The following is a 20633-nucleotide window of genomic DNA, read 5'->3' as shown; positions in this document are numbered from 1 at the left end:
ATCATTACAGTGGAAGCAAAATTGAACAGCACAGTACAGTTGATGAAAACACTAAAAAAGGGATATTACAATAAAATATGGCCACAGATTGTTTGGTTGTACACAAGGAGTTTGGACAGGGCGAGAACAGAAGCACCGTAACTCAGGCTGGCAGTGAGTTCGACATGTACGCGTCACTTGACCTTCAAGCGTCAGCTACAGGAAATAAATACAAATGAAATATACCAGATTTGACTGGAATATCTGGAGGTTCTTGTTTCTTTTTTAAATCTCAAAGCACCCTGTTTGTTTTAAATAAATACAATAGAATATCACTATTTCTGTACAAATGGAATGTAATGCACATTTTCCCCAGTAAGAAGCTTCATGAAATCTTAAAAGAGACTAAAGACGATGGAGGACTCGTAGTGAATACTCAAACTTTGGTATAATTAGCTCCTTGCCACAATTAGCTTCTTTCAGTAAAGCTTGTATTTTATTCACTGCTGCAGGTAAATAAAAGAGAGAAGGAGGGAACGTTCAAATCCCGGTGACATGTTTAAACCCTGATGATGTTCTGTGCTGCAAAAGTGAGAAAATGTCTTCTGGATGGAAAACAATCATCAAAGTGTCCAGACGGTGAAGAATCAGCCCTTTTAAGAAGACAACACTAACAGGCAAGTACAACAGCGTCAGGTTTATCAAAACGATGGCTTTAAAATTCACTGCTCTTTAGGTATCGACACATCTGAACACGGATTGTAAACAAATTCAGTTTCTGCTGCTCTCAGGGCCGAGGACAGAGGGTCCAGTTAATTAAAGAACAAATCCTGCGTCCTCACGTTGACCTCACTGCATCACACCAGAAAGATTCCTCTTCACTCTAATCATCAGTTTGAGCTGTGAATCACATTTCTAATCAAACTGAGTGGAAAACAGCAACAGATTCACTCGGTGGCAGTTTAAACAAAAACAGAAGCTGCTGGTTCCCTCTTTTTACTCTGGGTGGAAACTGGTGGCGTTAATTCTTTGGTTCATTTTGTCGTGAGAGCGTAAAAGCTGAGAGTCACAATGTGAGCAACGTGATTGACAGGTCACTGCAGGACGAGACGACCGGAGACGTTAGAGGTGGCACCGGCCGCCCTTGTCCCGTCAGAGGGTTTCAGATCTGAGTCTTGGTTCACGAGCAGAAGGTTCCGGTTTGCAAATGCAAAGAAGTTGATTTCGAAAAAACGTTCAATTCTCATTATGAACAGAATAAACGACAAAACCAGGAACCACGACACGAAGAGAGCGACCGTCAAACACGCTGCTCGCAGTGTGGATGTGTTTGTACAAAAATCAAAATGATGTCTAAACGTGACCCTTTTTGTGGCGGGGGGGAGGAGGAGGAGGGGGGAGGTAGAGCAGGTGAGGTGAGTGGGGGGGCGAAAAAAAAAAGAGAGAGAGACAGCGGGAAGGAGAGACGAGTGAGAGGGCGATCGGAGACAAGTTGCCGACAGGCCTCATGCCGGCCCCCGTCGCTGCTGGGAAAGAAAACACTGTTTTACTCTCTCCGGGTTTTTCTTCCTTTCTCGCCGACGTGTGCGATGGTCTCCTCTTCACAAGTTTTTTATTTTATTTCTCTCCTCTTTACTTTTTATTTTGACGTCCATTATTTGTTGGGAGGATGTTGCTTTCCCCAGGCACGTACGTGAGTGTGTCTCACAACAGCATCTGTGTGTGTGTGTGTGTGTGTGTCTGTGTGTGTTTCATATCATTTACAAGTTAATTTACAAATTACTGGGCGTGTGTGTTTTTATATATAACTGTGTCTCTAAGTGCATGTATGTGTACGTCTGCATGGTGTGTTTGTGTGTGTGTATGTGTGTTTTTAGCCTTGGAAACAAACAGGTCCCACTTCAAATCCAAACTGCTGGTTGCTCTCCCCAAAGTCTGACACCTTGATGTCCAGCAGAGGGAGATGCTCCACCTGTGGTGTGTTGATCTCCAGGACTGTCCTGTCAAAGCCCTTACGATACTGCAGGGGGCGACACAGAGACGAGACACATGTCAGAAATCAGAATGTGAACAAAGGATTTTACTTTTACTTTTTAGTTTGGTTCATGTCACATGAAGGAGGCTCGGTTAATGACCTATACTGCAGCCAGCCACCAGGAGGCGAGGTAGAGGTTTTGGCTTCACTTTTAGTGGAGCCGTCATGTCTCAATAGCCTGTGACAGAATCAGTGTGTGTGTGTGTGTGAACTCACAGAACAGCCGTCGATCAAGGCTTTGATGTAAGGGTTGGTCTCGTAGCTCAGCTCCTCCTCGTTGGCGCCCTTCAGGTGCAGCGCCCGGTCGTAGTTGTTATTGGCGCTCTGGTCGGCCCAGGCCACGGAGCGGTGGCAGTGGTACGTGACGTTCTGGTGGGCCTGGACACTCAGGAGACGCAGGAAGCCCAGCTGGACCACACCCACCCGCTCGCCGTTAGAGTCCACGTAGGAGAACTACGAGGACGAGGAAAGAGCGGGAGGAAAAATATGCAGAATAAACATAAAGTGAGAAAATATTTAAGTAGAATGGACTAAAAATAAACTCAAAGTGTCGGGGGTTCTAACCTTAGTACCAGTGGAGAACTGACTGTACCAGGATCCTGGAGTCTCCTTGTCCCAGGAGCTCATCTTCACCTGCAAACACAAATGTCCAAGTCACATGGGTTTAGTTTGATATGTGGATTTTTGCACCAATAACTAAAAACAACTTTCTGAACCAACATCTCATCAGGTTATGATCTCAGCCAAGGAGGTTATGTTTTCACCCCTGGTGGAGGGATGTGATGTGGATCCGAATCCGATTCGATAAAAACCGGCACATTAATGGGACTGGTATCTGTGTGTGTGATGTGCTGCGGCCTGATTGAAGTGAAGGGGACAGTTGGGCCTTGGCGCAGGTATCAGCTCTACCGAGTGAAATTATCATCGTCAAAGTGGGAAATCAGAAGCTGCAAACCCGATTCAGTTATCCAGTTCTAACCCTGAAATGTTAGATTTAATAGATTTATTTTGCTGCTGATTTGTTGGACTGACCGTGTTGATGGTCTTGCTGGGATACAGACACGTCTCTGCTCCGTTGGTGAAATTACAGAAGACCTTGAAGGAGTCTCTGGAGCAGCCCTGGTTGGGGTCGATCCAGTACTCTCCTGCAGAGGGAGACAGAGACAAAGCAAGGTGGGAACATTAGTTTTTATTGAAATTTTAATTTCCCCTTTTTATGTATTAGTTCTTTCAGTTTATGTTCTTGGTTGTTGTCTGTAATTTGCATGAATCAATGAAGGGATCAGCCTCATCTTCATGACGGTACATTTCTGGGTTGAGTCCGTTACCGTCTTTGAGGTCTGGCTGGCTGAGGTGCAGGTCCTGGCAGGTGCGGGCAGGGCTGTCCTGGGTGCCCAGAGGGAAACGCATGGTCTCGATCTCCTGGCGAAGTGAGTTGAGCGAGCCGAAGATCTCCTCCATGCCTTCACTGCCCATCAGGAACTCAGTGCCAGCGGCGTCAGACGCAGGCATGTCGGGGTCGGACTCGGGGAGCAGCTGGCTGGCGTCGATGGAGCGCTTGGACTTGGGACTCCTCTGGATGGGCAGGGGCTGAATGACCTCGCCTGGTGGGCCCTGGCAAGCAAGTTTACAATGGAATCATCAATGAGGTGCAAGAGTGAGCGTAGAGGAATTCAAATGATAAATCCTGACATTTTCACAAAGAATCACTCACAGGAGATCCAGGAGGTCCCTGTACACCCTTTTCTCCCTTTGGACCAGCTCCTCCCTGGAAGAAAAGCATTATAGCATTAAATCAAAGTCGGTGAATTATTCATGAACAATGTCAATCACATTGTGGCTTTTAAAATATACTCACAGAAGAACCCTTAGCTCCCTTGATACCTTGAGGACCCTGGAAAAGATACGAGGCTTTAGTTGTATTTCAATGGTGATCATCCTCCTTTGTTTTACCATTTTAAATATTTAGCATGAAGCTGAAAAACATGATGGGATCCAGAGGAAGAGGGAAGTGGGGCAGTGTATCGAAGTTCACTCACAGGCAGACCAGGAGGACCAGCAGGGCCGAGGGGTCCGGAGCCTCCGGTCATTCCCTAGAACAACATATGAGACATGAAAATACACAGGAATCTCGACATGAATGTGACTGACAGCAGACGAGTCTGACATGTGACAGAGGTTGCAGGACTCACAGTCTCTCCTTTGGTTCCGGAGGATCCCTGAGGCCCGGAATGACCTCGGTCTCCCTTCTCTCCCTGCTCGCCTGGGGGTCCGATGAGGCCGATAAGACCTGGGTGTCCCTTCTCTCCCTTTGCACCGGGGTCTCCACGCAGACCTGGCAAACCAGGAGGTCCCTGCAGGAGGAGGATGAGAAGAGAAGGGAGAGAAGAAGAAGATGTGAACATGTGGAGAGAGATGGAGGAGGACAGGTGGATGATTGAAGGATAAGGGAGCAGGAGGAATAAGCTGCTGAGTAAAAGAATACATGAAAAAGAAAAGGTGATGTTATCTCACCAGGGGTCCAGGTGGACCTTTCTGTCCAGCAAGTCCTGGAGATCCTTGTTCCCCCTGAAACACAGATTCATCAATAACACCATCAAACACACGTCGAACACACAAGCTGAATATTGTATTATTTATCTGCTGCATTAACAAATAGAAAAATAATTCAAAAGCTTTGTGTTACTCCTCGTCACTCTTGTGTCACATATGTCTTTGTCTCCTAATCTGATTTTAACTCTTGGTTTTATTTTAATTATTCATGTGTTGATGTGTATAATTATGTCTATAAAGGCACCATGAAATAAAATGTATTATTATTTTACCACTGATCCTGGGAGTCCTCGGAGACCTTCTGTTCCTGGTTTTCCTGCTGGCCCCTGGGGGCCAACGGGGCCGGTTTTTCCTGGTGGGCCAACAGCACCTGAGTCTCCCTGTGAATGACGATGAGGAGAAACAGGATTCAAATGTTTTTGATTAATTATGTGATAAAGTTTTACAATTTGCCACTGACAGAAACATAAACTCAGATTATTGAGAATAAAAGGAGTTTGTACTGTAAAGTAATGGAAATGATTCATTACAACAATTATCCTCACTATCTGAGTGCAGGGCTCCTGCAGGTTCTGCAGACCTTTTAAGACCATAGTGAATAAAATGTAAGATTTATGTTACGTGACAGAAATAAATATCAGAGTCCTAAAGTTCCGTTCACTTCCGCATAAATAGAACATGAACATTATCTCTCAGACTACAGAGACAGTATCAAAGTGTCTCAAACAGACAAGCCGAGTGATCGGAGGGCTTGTGGACGACCAGTTATCAGTTGCATGTTGTTCTTGTTTGTATTTTTATTACTGCATATTAATGTCTGTAGCATTGAGAAAGAACTACAACACATTACAATCCGCCACAATATTTATCTTAAAAAGACAGAAATAGCCTTAAATGAACATTAAGACCAACCTAAATGTGTTCAAGACCTATAATTTGACATATTCAAGACTTTTCAAGGCCTAAAATTCAGATTATTACATTTTTAGACTCCTTAAGACCCCACAGAAATCATGAAGTATTGGTTGAACTGTCTGCTTTGAGTTTAGAACCACAGGGAGCTAAGAAAACTCACCTTGGTTCCCTTCTCTCCCTGACGTCCCTCTGGTCCTCTCGTTCCAGCAGGACCCTGTGAAGTGAAGTGAGAAGGATCACTACAAGGTCAGAGCATTATGTCGGCACAACAAATATCCAAAACGGGGAATCCAAACTTAAAACAACGTCACTGTCTGCACTTCTGATTAACTACCTCCTGAATAACTGCTGCACTGATGATGCAAAACGAATATTTGTCAAATAAAACATTTCCTCTCATTTCACCTGCCAGAGTAAAAACAGAACAGGTTTTACGCTGCAACATTCAGCTGATTTGATCTACTACACTGCAGAGAAGAAGCTAAATCGGAGGATGCATTTAGACGGCTGATGTGACGTATATGTGGAAGTAGTGCCAGATGAGGACGGTGACCTTACCCTCTTTCCTAGGGGGCCGGTAGATCCGTTCTCACCAGGAGGTCCAGGGGAGCCCTGCAGTAAGAGGCAGAGAGAATGAATCAGGCTTTTTTAAATACTTCATTCACATGTCTGCATTACTGCGTCTTTGACTTACAGATTCTCCAGCTTCGCCATCTTCTCCTCTCTCTCCCTTGGCGCCATCTTGACCCTGAAGTAAATCAGAGCAGAGTTAAGGTTTTAGAGACGACATGTGCAGCCACAGAAAACATTACTTGAATATGATAATATTAATTATTAAAAAAAAGATACTCACTCTGGGTCCCAGCTCACCAGGCGGTCCGGGATCACCAGGGAAACCAACAGGACCCTGAGGTTAAAGAGAAAGAGGACATTTAAAGAGGAATTCACATGTTCGTTCTGCAGAGAAGTCAACAGTCATCGATCTGTGAACCGATGTCACTGTGTGTGTGTTTGTTGGTGCTCGTCTCTCTGTGGGTGTCTTACCGGGTTTCCTTTGGGTCCGTCGTCTCCAGGTCGTCCTCGTCCTCCAGCAGGTCCAGCAGTTCCAGATTGTCCGCCCTCTCCCTTCTCTCCGCGCTCTCCACGAGGACCCTGCGGCAGGAGGACATGTTATTAACAGATGCTCCTGAAGGTCAGTGAAGGTTCAGACTCCTGATGTCTAAAGACAATCACACTCACCTTCTTTCCAGGTTCTCCGCCAATTCCAGGTGGTCCAGTCTCACCAGACTCTCCCTGCAGGACAAACAGAGCTTCTATTAGTTCACGACACAAGTTGATTGAATTCAGTTTTCCCTTTCTTTTATTTCCATGCTGAAATATCACTTTAATCTCCGAACCTTCTCTCCAATGGCTCCAGGGTTACCCAAACCACCAGGAGGACCTTGAGGACCCTGAAAAACACATACAAAGACATTTCAAACAAAAAAAAGTTTGGTCATGTCGGTCAAAACGGTTGTTATCACCCAAAAAAGAGCTATTTTACTTTTTTACTTATGTAGTCTACAAGTCTACCTGCATAAATTTTACTTGATTCAATCTCAAAAAGAAACCACAGCGATGTTGTGGGATTTCGTACAGAATTTCACTCTTTTAGTCTCATTTAAAACGTTACCACTCACAGTCGGTGCTGCATCAGTGCACTAACAGTTCTACAGAAACACTCACATCAGCACCGTTGGGTCCAGCAGGGCCGCGGGGTCCTGGAGGGCCTGGAGGACCCTGGAAAAACAAACAGGTTTTATCATCATTTATGAATTTTATCAGTGTAAAAAGGAGTCACTGAACTGGGCGTCATGGTAACAATGTATTTCTGAAACTCACCAGAGGTCCAACGTCTCCCGTCTCTCCCTTCTCACCTGATGGTCCCGGCAATCCCTGCAGGACGAAGGCAACAGTTACACAAAGAACCAGTTTGATTTAGCAACTTAGCACAGGAGCTCAAAACGTCATGTTAATATTCAATAATAATAATAATAAGAATAAACTTTATTTTTATGGCACACGTCATTCAGAAGATGCAGCAAAAAGTGTTTCACATAAAAGCAGCATTAAAATGAAAATTATATATAAACAGCAGGTAAAGACAATATTAAAAAGCTGTATGTTGATTAAACAGAATCAAGATGTTGAGACGAAACTAAACAACCATGAGGTCAAAACACGTCAGGAGAAGGCTGGTGGTAAGAAAATGATGTGTGTAATAATTTAATAAAGATATTTTTACCTGCAGTCCGATGGGTCCTGGGGCTCCTGGGAATCCTCTGGATCCTTCGTCACCTTTGGCTCCAAAAGGCCCCTGCTGGCCCCTGGGTCCCAGCTCTCCATCAGCTCCCTGCAGCACAGAGAGACAAACAGAAATAAAGACATGGTGATGACAAGTTTGTTGAAACTCAGCCAGTGATGAAATCTTTGATGTCTGAACTGTCATGTTTGCAGGACTGTTCTGTGAAGTATCTTTACGAGAACATTTCCCTATTTGTTAAGCTCTCTATCAGGTTTTTAGTGCCCGTACACAACCAGGAACAAACAACTGGTTCTGCAAACTGTCTGTCAAAGAGTTGAACTTACAGCAGGACCAGGCTGACCGACGGGACCCATCGGCCCAGGGGGACCAGGAGGACCCTGCCAAAAGAAAAAAAACAGTGAGCAAACCAACAACTTCATTCACAAATTTAATTCAGATTATTTCCATTGCAAATACGTCCAACAGTTTGATTTCCGTTACTCACGTGTTCTCCCTTTCCTCCCTTGGCGCCCTTCTGACCATGCTCTCCAACCTCACCCTGAAACGACAAGGAAACATCCACGTCACTGCAGAGTTTGAAACAAAGCGCTGATACTGACAGGGTGGACGCACACGACTGTGCAACCACACTGAGCCCCACCGGACTTTTGAAAAGGACGCTTTGAAAGGGATGGCTGCTTCTTCGAGTTACTGACCTTGTCTCCGTCCTCTCCGGGTACTCCAGGTGGTCCGGCAGGGCCAGGCAGACCCACGGGGCCCTGCACTCCGTCACGACCTGCCGATCCAATAGGTCCTTTCTCGCCCTTAACAGGAGAAAGAGCAGCATTAAGAGTTGATGTTTTTGTTTCTTAAGCTGGATGGAGAAAGTGAAAACTCTCCAGAGTACTCACAGGAACTCCCTTCTCTCCAGAGGGTCCAGGTGGCCCCTGAGGGCCTGGTCTGCCAGGAGGTCCTACAGGTCCAGCAGTACCAGCTTGTCCCCTCTCACCAGGAGACCCCTGCAAAGGTACAGCATCATAAAGACAGACGTTGTTAATGATTCTCTTTACAGAAGTACAGTGTCAAACTGTTACTGTGAAATGATTTGATCATGAAATATTCAAACATTTGAAAAAATAGAGATTTATAGGCAGAAACAAACACAAAGGTTGATGCTGATCCAAGTCAGATAGAACTAGTTGTGTGTCTGTGTCTTGAGATATTTATGTTTTCACCTCAGTCCATTTGTTACGATTACGCAAAAACTACAGAACAGATTTCCACGAAACGAGGATGTGACATGGGCCAAGAAAGAACTTTGTAAAAACAGGCAGATCTGGGAATCACGTAAGAACTCTACTGAGTGATGTTCTAATTTTGAGAATGAATCGTTCATTGGGTTTGAGACTTACAGCAGGTCCAGGAGGTCCGGCAGGTCCTTCACTTCCCTTCAGTCCTCCACCTCCCTGCAAAAAAAGACAAAAATGTTTTAGGCATAAGTCAAATTATTGATCTTATCTTAAGTATCAGCCTGATAATCTACACTGTGTTTACTTTTGTTTAGGTCATACTCACAGGGGTTCCAGGAAGTCCTCTCTCACCGGGGAAGCCTCTCAGTCCTGAGGGCCCATCTTTTCCGGGGCCTCCTGGGGGTCCAGAGTCTCCCTTGGTGCCCTCCTTTCCTGAGGGACCAGAAAGTCCCTGCTCTCCAGGTGGACCCGGGGGTCCGGGATGGCCGCGCTCGCCCAAGGGGCCCGTCTCTCCTGATGGACCCTGGGAGGACGGAGAAACAGATGGAGATGGAGAGAAAGAGAGGAGACGAGGATGTTGGCAGAGGAAAGAGGAAACAAAGGGAATTGATAGGTTGTGTAGAGAAAAAGAAAAAACAAAAAGAGGAACAGGTTGTGGTGTTGTGTTGAAAACCAGCTGATTTGTCGTATTACAAACTTGTGAACTGAGTTTATGTAACTCACCTGAGGTCCAACGACTCCAGGAGGCCCAGGTGGACCCATCTTACCTTGGAAACCCTGCAGGAGATAAACTCAGTTATTAGAGATTACTGTGACCGTGAAGTCTTTGCTTGGATTAGATATAAGGAAAGTGTGTCAGGTGCATATTTATTTCCCCCTGATTTCTCTTAAAACCAACCTGCCTCATTTTCTTATCAAAATGTCTGCAAATGGAAGTAAAAAGTAAAACACAGGGACGAGAGTTATCAGGTTACAGGTAGAGGAGCATAAAAATAAATAAACTTTTGTGTTTTGTGTGTTAAGAAATTGTAGAGGGAATACATGATGTCAACATTGGACAGATACCAGAAATCTATAATATGGATTAATTGTATATAGACATATCCTTCTGCCTTGTACACTTTATGGGATCCTTATTTATCTATTCTATTATTTTTGCATCTGTTTAAAAGGAAAAAGAAATTGTATAAATTGTTTGAACATGTGAATAATTGATCAATAAAAAGACAATAAACCATAAATATTAAAAATAAATATATTAAACGTACAACTTCTCCTCTCTGCCCAGGGTGTCCAGGCAGCCCATCCTTTCCTGGTGGTCCCTGTGAGGAAACATCAAATATCAATTAATGATTATCTCTACTTTAAGACAGTTTTCCCTATAAACACGAATGATTAACAGCCAAGTGATTCCACATCAAACGGATACAGTCAATAAAATATAACTGGAGTTAGAGGGTTTTCTTACGGGAGGTCCCTTTGGTCCGGGGAAACCGTTGGCTCCCTGGGGCCCGGGCAATCCCTGGTGAGACAACAACACACGATATAATCACAACATATAACGTCATCAAACAGTCTTATGAACATGTTATATATGACGCCCACAACACAAACAGGAAATGATCTCAGGGAGTGAAAATGAAGAGCTTACCCTCTCTCCGAGAGGACCTGATGGGCCATCGCTTCCTGAGGTTCCCTAGGAAATAAAAAATGAACATGACACTTAATAAACAGAATGTATAAATACTCATTTCTACATCTAAATATATAGAGAATAATTTTCTAAAGATAATAATTTTCTGTGAAATTATTAGATCATTTAAAAATGAAAGGTGTGGACAAACCTTTGCTCCTGATTTCCCGGTGGCGCCCCTCGGTCCTCTCTGCCCTCTGGGGCCCTGATGGTCACAAGCAGAGAAAAGCCTTCGTCAGTCAGGAGCAATTAAATGTGACGCTCTCTGTCACTACAGTTTATGACACATCTCTATTTCCTCCTACTATCCAGAAATTAAGCCCAAATATCACGGATAAGAACTCTGCCATCTTGCAGCGATGACGTCATTTGGAGCCTGTGCAGTAGAGATCAGTGTCTTCACCCGTTTCTGTCAGATAACTAATTATGAACACGAACACTTGAAGATACATCAGTGTGATAAGAACGACCTAAAATGAAAGAAACCATCGAGGGGAAAATATATTTTTGTTTAGACCATGTCCCAGATGCTAACATGGAGGAGGCAGGGTTTATGACCTGTCCTGTAGCAAACCACCAGGGGGCGATCAAAGCACTTTGCTTTTTCATACATGTTTTTCTACAGACTTTGGGTCACATCAAATCACAGCAGAAACAAAACGTTCAAAAGTTCAAAGAGTGAAATTTACCGTTGGTCCTCTTTGTCCTCTTGGTCCTGCTTTGCCAGAAAGACCCTGAAAAATACAACAAGAATAATTACAGGCTCAAGAGTCTCAAGACTTCAGTCTAGATAAAGAGTCTGTATCACTGTGAGAACTTGTATAGCTTTAATCAAAAACTGCCGACTCACCCTTGTTCCCTTCTCGCCGTTTGAACCAGGGAAACCTGGGAATCCGAGGGATCCCTAAACAAACCAAATCAACATCAGCACAGTTTTACACCAGGACGAGGACGGAGATGCAGACAGTGAATAGACGAGCCAGGTGTCTCTCTCACCTTAGGTCCTTGTCTTCCAGGATATCCAGGGAGTCCAGGTACACCAAGTTTACCCTGGAATCACATGATCACATCATTAATAACCTGAATCACACAGATGCCATTTTGCTTAAAGATTACTGACGTTTCCACAGAAGTTTGTATTAAGAACTGCCAATAATGATGATTATATTCTGTAATACGAGATGATATTTTATTACAATCACATTAAAATGCAATGAACTGAGTGTAAGGCAGCCGTGGACATTCTTCATTCAAATATACTTTTGGTACAATCTTAAAATCTGTTTCACCAAATGTACAAACAACCACAAGAGGGCAGCACGATGACATTTCCTTGCCAAACGTATTATAACAAAGAGGCCTTCCCTTGATTTAAAGGAAATGAAAAATATCGTAAGAAATTAATGGATATCATCTTAATTTTCAGTTTAAACAGCAAACGACGCTGCTCAGAACATCGGGAGCTGATCTCATGTTGCAAAGAGCAGTTCATGTTATCTCGTCCGTGCTCAACGTGTCGTACCTTCTCTCCAACAAGTCCGAGTGGTCCGATCTCACCAGGGGGTCCGACACGACCCTTTGGCCCCTCTGGACCGTCCTCTCCTCTGGGTCCTGGTACTCCAAGCTCTCCCTGTCAGCAGCACACAGAACAAAAGCTCAGCCGTCAGAAATAATCAACACAACATAGCAAGAGTAATATCTAAAGATCAATTCATCGTTACATGAACGAACCAATGAACCAATCGGTTACTCCATCTTACCCTCTCTCCCTTGGAGCCAAAATCTCCTTTAACTCCAGGGAAACCATCTTCTCCCTAGAAACACAAATAACCGTAAAAAATATATATAAACATGCAGCAAAAGAAAATATGAACCTTGTTATTGAAAGGAACATTTTTCTACTGTGCATCAATCGTCATTGTGGGACATTATTTCCAAAGTGAGAGACGTGTATCACTTACCTTCTCTCCCTTGTGTCCCTTCAGGCCACGAATTCCCTGTCCTCCCTGCAATCAAAGGATTCAATAATCAGGACAATGGTACTCCAAAGAATTTCCAAAGTCTTGTGTTTGCGAGGTCATTTTGTATTTGCTCTCTGTAAAGATGAACTGCACCAACCTTGATGCCACGAGGGCCAGGATAGCCGATAGCACCCTGAGGACCGTTGGGACCCTGGAGAAGGTCAAAAGAAGAAGGACCAGTTAACAACACAATAAATATTTTGCAAAATAGACACAACACAATTTAAGTAACTGCACCAAGACTTTACTCTGGATATGCATTTGAATCTATTTATTTCGGTTTTAGAGTCTTAGAGTCAAATGTAATTGTTGAATTGTGTTTGTCAGATGGAGGTGACATGCTGTGATGGTGTTATGATTGACACCCACATGATTTCCTTTGGTGCCAGCAGGCCCCTCCTTCCCTGGGTGACCCTGAGAAGAGATGACAGAAAGCTCAAGCTTCATAAAGACGTCCTGCGCTGGTGGATTCAACTTAATTCATAGATTTATATTTATTTAAAAGATAAAGGGAGAGACAAACGTACAGGAGGTCCGTCAGCACCGGGCATTCCTGGCAGACCTGGTTTTCCTGTGGGACCCTGATGGACAGGAAGACAAGGTGAGTGACATCATTTAGTGGACAGAAGAAGCCATGAACGATATCTACTTCAAATGTCTGATATCTGGATAAAGTTTGTTCGCTGATCAGAAATCCAAATGTATCTCAGAAAGCTCTACTCCACATCCAGACAGTGGCTTCGACAAGCACCACCAACACATGGACGATAATGTCTCTCATCCACACAGATCGTAAAGTAGTTGCACTGATCAGGGGCCAGATCTGTGCTTTCTACTCCACTACATTTTTACAATGCTTTGCGGAGCATGTTCACATTAACTTCCTGTATCTTTTTAGGACAGAACGACTTTCTTACTTTCTCTCCTGGAGGTCCAAGGGCTCCCTGAGGTCCTGCCATTCCCTGCATAAGAAAAAAAAATTAATTAAACATCAGAGTCATGAATGGAATAAATCCACATGTTTAATATGACAGTTTCCTTTGTGTAAGCACGTCTTTGCACTTTGTCACACAGCTTAGTGGTGAAAGAGTCACATGTATTCGATAATGACGACGATTCCTCTGTCTCACCTGAGTTCCTGGGGTTCCCTGCTGACCTGGAGGTCCTGGTTCTCCTTGGGGACCCTGAAGATCACAGAGAAGGAGACATGAGGAAGAGAGAATCACAGATTTGGTGTCATCACAGCAAGTTATGCTACAAATTCTCTTCTGATTCAAAAGCTTAATAATAAGGTTGAGAGTGTAACTAGAAGTGACACTGACCAAGTTTCCTTTGGGACCATAGGGCCCGTCGTTTCCTCGCACACCCTGAGAGGAAGAGAGGACAAATAAAGACAACGTCAACAATGAGAAAACAAAAACACAAGGTTGAAAACCCTGATATCTAAATGTGTATCTTTAGATCTGCTCAAAGAGGAACTCTGCCTATTTATACAGATTCATGTCTGTGATGCATGTCACATATTTTCATATTTTCTTTAATATATTGTACATTCATTTTTATACATTTAATTTATTTTATAGTTTTTTTTCCACTTTTTTCTCTTGTACATTAGAATTTGCTTTATTTTCTGCCTGTATTTTTCTACTTACTATCTTCCTAATGCACCAAACACCAGAGCAAATTCCTTGTAGGTTGAAAATCTACTTAGGACTCAATTTGGTTCAGATTTTGAAGGTTTACAAGTTTAGTGAAAGACAAACATTGAGAGACAAAAGAGCTCTACCACTCTACATGTAAATATAATGTGTGGATGTCAAATGGATCCTGTGGATTTGGCTGCTTGAATCCTGGGTGATACTTGGTGTTTTGAGGCGACTGTTGGAACGGTACATGATCATTTTTACATTTCTGGACATCCCCGTCTTTCAGTGTTGTTTCGGGAGGTGCTGTGGATGTTCAGCGGTTAAACAGCGCTGCCAAAACAACAGTGGAACAATGCAGTTTGAACATTTTTGCACTCACAGGAGGTCCAGAGATTCCAGGAGGACCCTTGGGTCCGAGCAAACCACGAGGTCCCTACACACACACACACACACACACAAGGACGCGTTAGTGAAGAAACACACACATATTTTCCCAGAAGTCAAGATAAGTTGCGTGGGAAAATTGACAATAAGGAGAAATTTAAAATCAGCAGAGTTGTCATGGAAACACTCACTGGTTCACCTGGGAGACCCCTGGGTCCGACCTCTCCATCGTCTCCCTGGAAACCACACACATAAACAACAGGTCAATGGCGGAAAGATGCTGATTATAAAGAGACACCGAGTGACACACGGTGCCGCTGGAGTCAAGTCAGATTCTTTTCTCATAACACGTCATACCCTCTCTCCGTCCTCTCCTTGAGGTCCTGCGGGTCCCAGGGATCCTGTGTCACCCTGCGGAGATGAACGATTTGAGGAGTGAGGGATCAGAAAACTCTTCACCGCTGCTTACGAACAGATTATTCAAGTATTCACGTTCTTATACATGTTCAAAGACAAGGTCGTTGCCGTGTTCTGAGCGGTCACACTGTCGTCTGAGTCTGCGTATGTGGCGTTGTGATGCTCACCCTGTGTCCTTTGTCACCGGGCAAACCAGGAAGACCATCGAAGCCACGGTCACCCTGAGAGAGACACACACATGTGAGGAATTATCACTGTAACGCAGGAGGTAGAAATACAGCTGATTGACAGTTGAAGCTGTGACTCTCAGTCAGTTCTTCTCACAGGAGATGGAACCCACTCACCAGAGTTACAGAGAACAGACGCTCAGGGAGTGAAGGAGGAAACTTTCTCCTTGTTCACACTCACTGAAACATCAAACTCTAATCAAGCAGCTTTAAGGTAAAAATGGTTCATTGTGTTGCTTTAATACTGAGAATATGTAGAAGACATCCAAAGAAAAATGTATATATTTAAATTCAAGTACAAGTTTGTATGAATTGACAGATTTAATTTTTCATGAATGGAGATCTGTCCCATGCATGTCTGTTAATCTGGTGACGTCTGTTAGCGAATGACACCAGAGACGTTACCTTAGAACCAGACTCTCCGGGCATTCCTCTGGCACCATCGGCTCCAGCCCGGCCCTGTCAGGACACAAGCAGAGGAACGATGTGATCACACGTTAAGTGTTGGCTCCTGAGTTAATGACTTCAAATTTATAATCTTTACATTCAAAAAACGAAATAAAGAGAATTGACTGTTTTTTTTATACTCACTCTTCTTCCTGATTTGCCTGGAGGACCCATCAAACCATGGGGTCCCCTGGGGCCCTGACAAATGAATCAGATAACTGTGATAAATGTCTGTCATATGGTAATACTGTATATATATATGTATATATAAGTTTAATAATAACATACACAATAGTGAAGTTTGAAAGAGAGGGTTAATAACACATGATTTGATGTAAAATAATTATTTGAGTGATTTGATTGTTGCTGTGAGGTGACAGTTCAGGTTGAGTTTTTACCTGAGGACCAGGGTCCCCACCCTCTCCCTTCAGGCCAGAACTTCCAGGGTTCCCCTGAAACAGAAACCATCATCATCATCATCATCATCATCATCATCATCATCATCATCATCAAAACTCTTCATCCTTCGAAGTTGCATTCAAGAAATAAAAATAAAAAACACGTAATAAGAAACCATTTACATGATTAAAATCCAAAACCATATGTCAAAGTGATATGTCATATGTGACTGGTAACATACCAGGGGTCCGGGGCGTCCAGTGAATCCCATTGGTCCAGATGGTCCTTTCAGAGCCATCTGCAGACAACAACACGTCACAATCAATGATCATAGAGGCACATGGCTGCTGGAGGAAAATCTCATTCACACACAATTTAAATAATAAAAGAGAACTTCAGCTCAAATGTCTGTAATGTTACGAAGTTAGTGTGCGTTCACGTGGTGTCGGAATCATTTGAAAAATTTGTTAGAACTACTCAGAACTTATTAACCAATTAACATTATTTTACAATCAGCTTTGAATAGTAGCTTTTAATGTGAAGACTCATAAGCCCCTGACACAACTTTTTAGCCATGACAAACATTTTTAAGATTAACATGCACGTTTTAGAACATGTTACACCTGATATCCACAGTGGAAATGTAAAAGTGACGACTGACCCTGGCCTGAGACAAGATGGCCGCTGCCTGAGCCTCCTGGGCGGAAACAGCGGGACCCTTATCTCCTCCACTCTGACCAAAACGGAACTGCACAGAGAAAAGGGAAAAAGTTAAAGGAATATTTGAATTTAATGTATTAACAATAAAATCATCTAATGAACAATTACCTCAACAAAGAGAAAAGACAGATTTGAAATGTGGAGCTGTGGTCGGCACCAGTGTGGCCAGTTTTCATGATTCAATCAAAAAAACAAAACAGCAAACCATCAAAATCTGAATTTCAAGGTGACTCACAGGCAACATGACAGAGGTTCCAGGAGGTCCAGGGACTCCGTCAGCTCCAGGCAGACCAGCTTTACCAGGAAGACCCTGAGGAGTGGAGAGAAGGGGCAGCGAACTTGACGGGTGGTGGTGATGGGATGCAGCTCATTTTATTTTTTCAAAGTTCATGTTCAATGACCAATAATGTCTCGGATTTGTCTGTGCACCGACTTTTCAGATAAAGAAACACTCACCCTCTCGCCAGGGTCGCCAAGAGAACCGGGAGGTCCAGAGGAGCCGGGGGGGCCGGTCGGACCCTGAAAGAGGAGGTGTTCAGATTTTCAACTCACACTCCAGAAATAATGTCAATGTTATGTTAAACTGTCAACAGGCAAATTACTCTAATTCTGTAAATAAGAACGAAGGAACTGACCTAGAAGAGATTGTATCTAATATAAAGGTATAAGTAAAAAAACGAGGGAACAACTTACAGCAGGTCCCTCAGATCCTGGAGGTCCTTCAATCAACATGCCCTGCAAAAATCAAAAAGTTACACATAAAATGCAGGATCAACAAGTACAAACAAGTACACACACTGCAGTACACGTCCTTCTGGAGACACTGGCAGCTGACATATGATTGGGGGGGGGGGGGGGGGGGGGGTACACTCTGGAGTTTACATAAACTTTTAATGAACGTTTTTACAAATGATTGACATCTGCTCTAATTTACACTGATAAATCCTGTTTATCACCTGCGTCAAGGAGGTTATGTTTTCATCTGCGTTAGTCCTCATCTAATGAACTTAGATTGTTGTATGTACTATTGTTCTATTTTCTCTGCTCATGTTCTTTAGTCTCATTTGTTCTGTCTGCTGCTGTTTTTGCTTGTAAAGCACTTTGTAACATTGATAAGAAAAGTGCTCTATAAACCAATAGTACTATTATTATTATTATTATAACTTACAGGCTCCAAGACAGCGGGTTCTCCTTTCTCTCCTTTATGGCCTCTGACAGCAGCCTGAGGAAAACACACATGTAGCCAACAACACGGCACAGTCAGTACACATAGTCGCACACATTGTAAAACTAAACCGACAATTACATTACACTCTATTACACCAGTGTAGAAAACAGAATGATAACCTGCTTCGTCCAAAAACCGATGATTTAATGGTTCTCATTACTTGCAGAACATTGTCTGCGTGGATACAGAGAATCGTCTGGGCTTAGCAGCTCTACATGAAGCTATACACTGACATGAATGGCATTCAGAACTAAAGATGCAGCAAGCAGAGTGTTGCTGCACTTCATAATGCCTCTTTATGCAGTGTATGTAACATTCAAGTTATCCTTTATGTTCATTAGGATCCCAAATAGCCGATACCGTGGTAATAGCTATTCTTCCTCGGGTCCTGTAATAAAACCCTTTTCAACCAACATGTGAGGAATCGTTTTGGTCCTTAAAGTATTTGTAATTAAACGCATTCAAATTCAAGATTCTCTGTGATTGGTTGAGTTTGCCAAGTATGAAACGGAATCTATAAATAGACTTTACATTGTGACCGTTTTTAATTTATTAACGTCACATTGGGTTGTAAACTAAAGAGGTTGTTCACAGCCGATCATAGATTGTGAATCAAAATGGACGTAGACTCTAAGTGAAGCCAGTGCAGAAGTGCCTGAAAGCTGATTTCTCTGGAATGACCAGCAGAGGGCGACTCCACTGGTAGTTTCTATAGAAGTCTATGAGAAAATGACTCTAATTGTCACTTGCTTTATAACGTCAGTAAACATTTTCCTCAGGAGTTTATGTCTCATCTCTAGTTTAAGTGGTAATTATGGTTATATTCTCCCTCCCAGTCTTTGCAGGTAGTCACCATGAATAAGAGGGTCAATATGTCTCAGCGATAAATAAATAACATATGGCTCCACAATGGCTTTTGAATGACGGCAAACTCAAACAAGCTATTTGACATTTTGGCAAAGATTGGGATTCAGAGTTGGTTGAAATGGATTTTTTTTTTTGCCTCTGAAGCAAAACTACTTACGCCTCCCTCGTCTGTCACAGCGGACAGGGCGGGGCCCATGTTGGCATCGAGCTCTCCAGTCTCCATTAACGGCTCATTGTAGTCCCTGTAGGAATAGTCGTATTCCTTAAGGCCCACGTCCCCAGTCACATACTCCTCAGTGAAGACGTCTTCGCCCCCACCGCCTGCCTTGGTGGCATCCACCTCCTCTCCCACCAACGTCGGCTCCACCTGGGGCTGGTTTGGGGTTTATCGAAAGCCACGATGGGATAGGTGGAGGGGTTACGAGAGGATGAATCAAGAAGAAGAGGAATGGACAGTGGATGGAGGAGGGGGAGTTAAGTATGATGGGAAAGTGTTAGTGCAGGGAAGAGAAATACAGGATCAGAGTGGAAGAGAGGGGCATATATAGAAAAACGTGAGTCTTACCTTCTGCAAATGAACAGTGACACAGGGACAGTAAACAAAAAGACATCTGACAGACTCTATCAGTCCGCCGTGCCGTAACTCCCATTTTCTCATCTGAATTCTGGATTAGCGTTTTCATCCTGCGATCTTACATCTTCTATTAAACGTCTTCTGTTGAGCTTATAATAGTCGGTGTTTCCATCAAAGTATATCATCATCAGCGTGTGTGTGATCACCTGTCGCCCAATGATTTCTCTGGCAATATAAAAGTTTGGCTTAATGTTGTGCAGACACAGATCTGATGTGAAACACTTTGTGAAAACAAGCTGCTGCTACGAGCTAAGCTATGCAAAGCAAAACACTACGTTACAGACTATTTTACTTACCACTGCAAAATATACAAAAATGAATCCAGTGGAATTAAGCTGTGCAGTTATCTCATGTTAGACAGGAATAATACAAAATATGAAAACGTGCCACAAATAATCGTGAATGATGAGTATATTTGTTACTAAGATATACCGATAACACATCTCTAACCACAACAGCAGCAAAAACATTCTTGGAAACTAAAACAGAGTCATCAAAGTCAGCTAATATTGATAAAATGATAATAATGATAAAGACAATATTGGTTATTGTCAAAATTAGCAAACTGCTAGAAACAAATCAGAAACTTGTTCTGAGTTTCTTGAGGGTTAGGTTTCAAACGAGAATGCATTATATTCATCTGCCTTTGTTGCTTTGCTTATCAAATATTCCCACGTGAATCCCCTTTTCACAAGACTTTTGTTCTTACGACAAGATCACACACGGATCAACCAGGAGTCTCGAAATGAGAACAAAACAGGCATCTTGTTGTTAGGCAAAAGGGGCGTCACATAACAATGTTTGATGACGTGTTCAGATGAATGTGGTGCATTGTCCTTTGAGAGAGGTTTTCTCTTATGTCTTGTCACGTGGCGTCGGCGCCAACAAAACAGTGACGTGTGGTTAGAAGAGACGCAGGACTACGGTTAAACTA

The 20633-nt window shown here is 43.2% G+C and overlaps 1 protein-coding gene across 2 annotated transcripts in view; it reads right to left on the bottom strand.

Annotated features, from left to right (window-relative positions):
* Positions 1 to 1249: 1249 nt before the first annotated feature.
* col11a2 (collagen, type XI, alpha 2) overlaps positions 1250 to 20633 on the bottom strand; it is a 42286-nt gene continuing 22902 nt past the window's right edge. For both annotated transcript variants that reach the window (XM_034600808.1, XM_034600807.1), the window contains exons 9-66: positions 19223 to 19438; positions 18139 to 18192; positions 17664 to 17705; positions 17427 to 17489; positions 17206 to 17280; positions 16912 to 16998; positions 16492 to 16548; positions 16250 to 16303; positions 15996 to 16049; positions 15810 to 15863; positions 15345 to 15398; positions 15118 to 15171; positions 14952 to 14996; positions 14756 to 14809; positions 14053 to 14097; positions 13861 to 13914; positions 13648 to 13692; positions 13258 to 13311; positions 13100 to 13144; positions 12828 to 12881; positions 12671 to 12715; positions 12470 to 12523; positions 12232 to 12339; positions 11706 to 11759; positions 11560 to 11613; positions 11399 to 11443; positions 10861 to 10914; positions 10668 to 10712; positions 10485 to 10538; positions 10285 to 10338; positions 9740 to 9793; positions 9342 to 9539; positions 9179 to 9232; positions 8678 to 8785; positions 8483 to 8590; positions 8272 to 8325; positions 8111 to 8164; positions 7767 to 7874; positions 7364 to 7417; positions 7208 to 7261; positions 6880 to 6933; positions 6722 to 6775; positions 6527 to 6634; positions 6336 to 6389; positions 6177 to 6230; positions 6041 to 6094; positions 5643 to 5696; positions 4840 to 4947; positions 4529 to 4582; positions 4207 to 4368; positions 4054 to 4107; positions 3873 to 3908; positions 3729 to 3782; positions 3343 to 3628; positions 3047 to 3159; positions 2579 to 2647; positions 2231 to 2467; positions 1250 to 1999 (exon numbers count right to left, since the gene is read on the bottom strand). In XM_034600808.1, coding sequence (XP_034456699.1) covers positions 1853 to 1999; positions 2231 to 2467; positions 2579 to 2647; positions 3047 to 3159; positions 3343 to 3628; positions 3729 to 3782; positions 3873 to 3908; positions 4054 to 4107; positions 4207 to 4368; positions 4529 to 4582; positions 4840 to 4947; positions 5643 to 5696; positions 6041 to 6094; positions 6177 to 6230; positions 6336 to 6389; positions 6527 to 6634; positions 6722 to 6775; positions 6880 to 6933; positions 7208 to 7261; positions 7364 to 7417; positions 7767 to 7874; positions 8111 to 8164; positions 8272 to 8325; positions 8483 to 8590; positions 8678 to 8785; positions 9179 to 9232; positions 9342 to 9539; positions 9740 to 9793; positions 10285 to 10338; positions 10485 to 10538; positions 10668 to 10712; positions 10861 to 10914; positions 11399 to 11443; positions 11560 to 11613; positions 11706 to 11759; positions 12232 to 12339; positions 12470 to 12523; positions 12671 to 12715; positions 12828 to 12881; positions 13100 to 13144; positions 13258 to 13311; positions 13648 to 13692; positions 13861 to 13914; positions 14053 to 14097; positions 14756 to 14809; positions 14952 to 14996; positions 15118 to 15171; positions 15345 to 15398; positions 15810 to 15863; positions 15996 to 16049; positions 16250 to 16303; positions 16492 to 16548; positions 16912 to 16998; positions 17206 to 17280; positions 17427 to 17489; positions 17664 to 17705; positions 18139 to 18192; positions 19223 to 19438 — 4425 coding nt within the window. In that variant the 3' untranslated portion in view covers positions 1250 to 1852. The remainder of the gene's footprint in view (positions 2000 to 2230; positions 2468 to 2578; positions 2648 to 3046; positions 3160 to 3342; positions 3629 to 3728; positions 3783 to 3872; positions 3909 to 4053; positions 4108 to 4206; positions 4369 to 4528; positions 4583 to 4839; positions 4948 to 5642; positions 5697 to 6040; positions 6095 to 6176; positions 6231 to 6335; positions 6390 to 6526; positions 6635 to 6721; positions 6776 to 6879; positions 6934 to 7207; positions 7262 to 7363; positions 7418 to 7766; positions 7875 to 8110; positions 8165 to 8271; positions 8326 to 8482; positions 8591 to 8677; positions 8786 to 9178; positions 9233 to 9341; positions 9540 to 9739; positions 9794 to 10284; positions 10339 to 10484; positions 10539 to 10667; positions 10713 to 10860; positions 10915 to 11398; positions 11444 to 11559; positions 11614 to 11705; positions 11760 to 12231; positions 12340 to 12469; positions 12524 to 12670; positions 12716 to 12827; positions 12882 to 13099; positions 13145 to 13257; positions 13312 to 13647; positions 13693 to 13860; positions 13915 to 14052; positions 14098 to 14755; positions 14810 to 14951; positions 14997 to 15117; positions 15172 to 15344; positions 15399 to 15809; positions 15864 to 15995; positions 16050 to 16249; positions 16304 to 16491; positions 16549 to 16911; positions 16999 to 17205; positions 17281 to 17426; positions 17490 to 17663; positions 17706 to 18138; positions 18193 to 19222; positions 19439 to 20633) is intronic.

The sequence above is a fragment of the Hippoglossus hippoglossus genome, chromosome 11 (assembly GCF_009819705.1).
Source record: "Hippoglossus hippoglossus isolate fHipHip1 chromosome 11, fHipHip1.pri, whole genome shotgun sequence".
Taxonomy (NCBI): Eukaryota; Metazoa; Chordata; class Actinopteri; order Pleuronectiformes; family Pleuronectidae; genus Hippoglossus; species Hippoglossus hippoglossus.
Note: the sequence above shows the minus strand (reverse complement) of the source record. Positions and strands in the feature narration are given on the sequence as shown.